Source organism: Rhizophagus irregularis, chromosome 29 (assembly GCF_026210795.1).
Source record: "Rhizophagus irregularis chromosome 29, complete sequence".
Lineage (NCBI taxonomy): Eukaryota > Fungi > Glomeromycota > Glomeromycetes > Glomerales > Glomeraceae > Rhizophagus > Rhizophagus irregularis.
The window spans coordinates 2,488,104-2,494,358 of NC_089457.1; the positions used below are offsets into that span (position 1 = coordinate 2,488,104).

Here is a 6,255-nt window from a genome sequence, read left to right on the forward strand (position 1 = left end):
TTGCACGACACTAAAAAGTTCCTCATCGGCTGGACTGCACGACACTAAAAAGTTCCCGGAGGTCTTAGTGAAATAGGTTTGTTATCCATAGTATGTAGTCAAATAGGGGAAATTGAATTTTAGGCGTTTTTGATAGTGCTAATGGTAGCTCAGAGGTTCTTTACCGATTCTAGGAGTGGGTACGGCGCTGGATGGGTTACGTATAGCATAGTCGACTTTACTCATTTTGAGATATATTTGGGGGGAGTAGCCGTAATTATTTATATAGAGAGGGTGGGGTTTTTAATCTTAGCTTTTCTTATTTGTAATTTCGGAAGATTATTTGTTCTTTGTTTTTCTATTAGTTCTGCACTTGTTGCGGTACTTTTTAGATCACTCTGTGTTTCTCTAAAGTTACTTCGGCATTAATTAATAAAATTCAAGCTCATGCTATGTTTACCTTGGTTTTTGACCAGTGATATCAATTCAATATCAATTCAATTTCAATTCAATATCAATATCAATATCAATACCAATATCAATATCAATAATATAAAAAACGTACCCTATACTTAGCGCATAAGAGCTAACCAAATTAGTAAAATTTTCCTTCCTTTCCAGGATAGTACAATTAGCAGAACAACCAATCACAAAGAATATCACTATTAAAATGAAGATCACCTGATATCATTAACTATATAGCGTGATATGTATATGGTGTCAACTTACGCCAATTAATCACACTAACTTTAAAATCAGAATGCTCCATTCCAAAGTTTTAAAGTTTTATTGTTCAGTTATTAATAGAAAATAGTCCAAAAATATGCCAAAATATTTAATATAAAAAATTCTGATCATCATTTAATTAACCAGAATTATATTAAAATTATTAAACTTGTTGAAATTGTTGACAGTGATCAAGAATATATGATAACAAGATAACTGAATGGTGGAAATGATGAGGAACCAACAAATATTTCAACCAGAATAAGAAAAATTAAAAAAAAATTAACTTTAATTATTGAACATTATATATTATATATCATTATAATGTACATATTTCTTGATAACTAACTACAAATTTCCCTTTATTTTATTTTGGTACTTTTTTTTACTGATAAAAAATTACATTAATTGATTTATTGAATAAATGATAAATTTACAATTAACTCTGCTTATTTTTTTATTTATATAAGAAAAATACTAGCCATCACCACAGGTGATTTCACCTGATCATGTGAATTATTATTATGACATCATGGTGATTTCACGTGATCATATGAATTATTATTATAACGTCATTTGATTAAACTATTAATAAACTTTTTTTTCTCACAAATTGCCATTTTAATTTTTTTTTTTTGACTTTTTCGTCAACCCACTTCCTTTTCTTTCATTACACATTTTAATAATGGACTTCTGTGAATATGTTGACGAAAATTCTACTTCTAGTGATGAAGAAAATGAACTTCGTATTATGTTAGTTGTAGGTACAAAATTTCAGATATGGGAAGAACTGGAAGGTCATCTGGAACGTTATGCTTTGCAAGAAGGATTTTCCTATAAAAAAACAAGAGTTGAGTATCATTTAAGTCCAAATGAAATGAAAGGTTTAACAATAGAGCAAAAAAAGCATAAAATTAAACGAAGAACTTATGAGTGTACTTATTTTCGAGATCATACATCAAAAAAAATTGTTAACCTTGAAAATCAAAGAAATAGAGAAACTCATCAAACTAACTGTCCTTGGTGAATTAATGTGACGCACTCTAAAAAAGAAAATTCTATTGGTATAACCTCTGTTAAACTTGAACATAATCATGATATGAATCCATTGGTTAATGAAATGGCTCCTAAATTTTGGAAATTTACACAACAAATGCTTAACGATGTTGAATTTTATGTGAAACATGGGACAACTAGTGCAACGCAAATATATCCACTATTACATGCAAAATTTCTTGACCATCCAATTTTCAAGAAGGATTTATACAATGCTATACAAAAATTTAAGGTTGAGCAAAAAAATACTACTAAAAATGATGCTGTTAACCTTTTATATCATCTTTATGATAAGAAGTAACAGAATCCTGAATGGTTCTTTGAATTTCAATTATCTGGAGAAGATCGATGATTAACATCCTTAATATGGATGTCACCTGATCAAATATATTATTACACTAAATTTCACGAAGTTTTAATTTTTGACTGTACAGCTGGAACAAATCGGTATGATATGGTCTTATGCTTATTTATTATTGTTGACAACAACACAAGGTCTCGATTGGTAGCAAGTGCTCTATTAGAAGATGAAACAGAAAGCTCATTTATTTGGGTTTTACACCAACTTAAAAAAGTATTGAATGATTTTTATCCTCAGGTTATTTACACAGACTGTGATCCTGCAATGGCAAATGCTATTAGTTCTGTTTATCCAATGACAAAGCATAATTTATGCATATTTCACATTGACCTCAATCTTAAAAAAAATTTAAGACCAAAACTTGGTACTCAAAATTTTAATGAATTTCGGTCTGAATTTTTTTCATGTCGCAACAGTCTTATTACTGAAATTTTTGAAGCAAAATGGAAAAATTTAATCAACAAATTTCCATAGGCAGCTAAATATTTACAACGAATACTTGAACCAACAAAAGAAAGCTGGGCAAGTTGCTATATAAACAAAATTTTTAATTGTGGAATAAACAGTACTCAGCGAACAGAATCACTTAATCGCTTACTAAAAGATACTGTACAAAAAAACTTTCTTTTATGTCAACTTGAAAGTGAAATTCAAAATATACTTGATAATGAAATAAAATATGAACGAATAACCAAAATGCATAATTCTTTACCACGCCAAACTTTAGATGATATACCATCAAAATTCTTTGGACATATTAATGAAATTTGTAAAGATTTTTTAACGCCACATATTCTTACAGCAACACAAAACCAAATGAAGCAGGACCCCGAATAATACTAATATAACTCACAAATGATCGGCATGCATTTACTATTAACTCTACGCAACTTTTTTTTCATAGTAACGCTACGCAAATCCAAATCTTAGTTCAAAAAAATTTTTGTTACTAATATAATTCATTTCACATTTTTTCTATTAAAATATTAATAAAATCATGCAAACCTCACCATTTTATATTAAAATAGTGTGTTTCGCACTTTTTTCTATTAAAATATTAATAAAATGGTGCGAAAATCACCATTTATTTGTTAAAATGGTGCGTTTCGCACTTTTTCTATTAAAATATTAATAATATCATGCGAAACTCACCATTTATTTGTTAAAATAGTGCGTTTCGCACTTTTTTATAATAAAATATTAATAAAATGGTGCGAAACTCTCCATTTATTTGTCAAAATGGTGCGTTTCGCACTTTTTTATATTAAAATATTAATAAAATGGTGCGAAACTCTCCATTTATTTGTCAAAATGGTGCGTTTCGCACTTTTTTATATTAAAATATTAATAAAATGGTGCGAAACTCCATTTTTTTGTTAAAATGGTGCGTTTCGCACTTTTTTATATTAAAATATTAATAAAATGTGCAAAACTCCCGATTTTTTTGTTAAAATGGTGTGTTTCGCACTTTTCTATTAAATTATTAATAAAATGGTGTGTTTCGCACTTTTTCTATTAAAATATTAATAAAATGGTGCGAAACTCTCCATTTATTTGTCAAAATGGTGCGTTTCGCACTTTTTTATATTAAAATATTAATAAAATGGTGCGAAACTCCATTTTTTTTGTTAAAATGGTGCGTTTCGCACTTTTTTATATTAAAATATTAATTAAATGGTGCGAAACTCACCAATTATTTATTAAAATTGTGCGTTTCGCACTTTTTTCTATGAAAATGTTAATAAAATGGTGCGAAATTCACCGTTTTTTGTTAAAGTAGTGCATTTCGCACTTTTTTTTTATTAAAAAATATTAAAATAATGCGAAATGCATTACTTTTTGTTACTATATACAATTAATTACCAAAATCCGTAATATTGCAAATTTCATAAATATATTACGGACCCATCCTTAATGGTTTTGCGCAACTTAATTTTTATCAATATTATACAATTGATCAACATATATTTATAAACTCTACGCAAACGTGATATATGAGTTATCCCAAAATTGACTGATCTACGCAAACTCAATTTATGGGTTTAAAAAGTAATTTCATATAAACTCTACGCAAACCCGTTTGTGAGTTATATCAGTATTATTCGGGGTCCTAATGAAGCATTCATTCTTTTATGATGCGTATTTAATGGATAGAAATATTATTCAGCAGGTAAATATTATAAGATTACAGTTAGGAAGAAATGTTTGTATAGGGTTGATTAGGGTATGGATTAGGATATGGATTAGGATATGGATTAGTGTTAGTATTAGGGTTAGGGTTAGGTAAGGATTAGGGTAAGGATTAGGGTATGGATTAGGTTAGGGTTAGGGTAAGAATTAGGGTAAGGATTAGGGTAAGGATTAGGGTAAGGATTAGGGTAAGGATTAGGGTAAGGATTAGGGTAAGGATTAGGGTAAGGATTAGGGTAAGGATTAGGGTAAGGATTAGGGTATGGATTAGGTATGGATTAGGGTGTGGATTAGGGTGTGGATTAGAGTATGATTATTGTATGGATTTCGTTGTTAAATATCACTAATACTTTCTTGCTTTTCACATTTTATTTAGATCGATAATACAGATTATGAGGATCATAAGGAGAGTTTCCGTGAAGATGATTATGAGGCACCACAAACTTTACTCCAACTCATGATTAGAAATGTACAAAATGAAGTGATTACTGAAATTTGGGAAGTTAAACCTGAGTTATCACAAACAAAATCTCATTTTGTTATTTTAATGGCAGATGGAAGTCATTCTTGTACTTGTAATCTCTTGATATCATTTGGCATTCCTTGCAGACACTTTTACAAAGTTCTTAGAAAAAGTTTACAAGCTAAATTTCATATTTCATTAATAAATCGACGCTGGTATCAAGATTTAAAACTTAGTATTACTGATCAGGAGGCTTTATTGGAAGTGTTATCAATTGTTAAAGATAATTATACTGAAATTACAGCTCATAGAGAAATTAATTTTGATTATATTCATTAAGTTCGTGGTGGTTATGTTTATACAGAAAAACTTAAGAATATTGTTTCAGTTAAAGCAAAATATGGAAGATCTTTAGGAATTGCAAGGAAAGCTTTAGATTTAACTCAAAAATTAAATTGTTACAATGAATTAAATGGATTACTTCAAATGTTTATAGACGAAAAACAGCAAGAATTACTTCAAAAGGACCAAACTATCGATAAAGAGAATAGTAATGATCATCAAAGAAATGATGAATCTGATATTATTTGTTCTAATCCAGTAACTTCAAGAAGGCGTGGACGTCCTCCAAATCGATATCTGAGTGAAGGTGAAACTGCAAATAAAAATAAGAAGCAAAAAATGACTACTGATTTGGAGTTAGAACGTATTCCAGAAAATAGTAATAATGGAAATAACAAGAAACAAAGGAAATGTAAAGGGTGTCAGGGTGTAAGTCATGATTTACGTAATTGTAAAAATTCTTAGTGAAAGAAATTAAATATTGTATTTAGATAGTTGTTAGAAAATTAGTTCAATTGTAATTTATTAATAAAAAATAAAATTTACTGCGATACTGCGATTACTGCCGCATGATCATGTGATTTATTTATACCGGTGAAATCACCTGTGGTGATAATTAGAAATTTTCTTTATATAATATAAAATATGAGAATATACTCACCTAAAACAAATAGCATCACAACTATTACCAATTTTATAACTATCAAATATGAAATATAGCAATTAGTGTACATCTACAATCATGTAAATGTATCTTATTTTGTATAAATCATCTTTAAAAATCATATTAAAAATATTCTCACATTTAATATAAGGCATCATGTATAAATTGTCAATATGTATTATATTATTATATAATTTCTAAATAAATATTCTATTTATTTTACAATACTTCATTTTAAAAACAAATTGAATCATCAAAATTTATAATCTTTAATATACTCTTAGTAAAGGCCATCCAGAGGATGGCTGTGAATATGATTCTAGTTATAGTAATTTAAGAATATCTCGCTATCTACTGATCCAATCAAGACGATCTATAGCTCATTGGAATCAGCTCATCAAGAAGAATCGAATGGTGGTAAAATCGCATCTTTATGTTCAATAGATGGCTTTCTATTAATTTAAAACTTTATTG

The 6,255-nt window shown here is 28.5% G+C and overlaps 3 protein-coding genes across 3 annotated transcripts; 2 read left to right on the forward strand and 1 right to left on the reverse strand.

Annotated features, from left to right (window-relative positions):
• Positions 1-471: 471 nt before the first annotated feature.
• Positions 472-748, reverse strand: OCT59_019882 (uncharacterized protein; the record flags this gene model as incomplete). The annotated part of the gene is made up of 2 exons (XM_066143829.1): positions 472-641; positions 709-748. 2 exons carry the CDS (start codon positions 746-748, stop codon positions 472-474), a joined length of 210 nt encoding a protein of 69 aa, XP_066005540.1.
• Positions 749-1,390: 642 nt separating this feature from the next.
• OCT59_019883 (uncharacterized protein) lies at positions 1,391-1,732 on the forward strand (the record flags this gene model as incomplete). Its single annotated transcript, XM_025326319.1, has 1 exon — positions 1,391-1,732. The coding sequence occupies one exon, from the start codon at positions 1,391-1,393 to the stop codon at positions 1,730-1,732; it is 342 nt and encodes a 113-aa protein (XP_025176633.1).
• Positions 1,733-4,235: 2,503 nt separating this feature from the next.
• Positions 4,236-5,582, forward strand: OCT59_019884 (uncharacterized protein; the record flags this gene model as incomplete). Its single annotated transcript, XM_066143830.1, has 3 exons — positions 4,236-4,394; positions 4,689-5,010; positions 5,116-5,582. 3 exons carry the CDS (start codon positions 4,236-4,238, stop codon positions 5,580-5,582), a joined length of 948 nt encoding a protein of 315 aa, XP_066005541.1.
• Between the last annotated feature and the right edge of the window lie 673 nt (positions 5,583-6,255).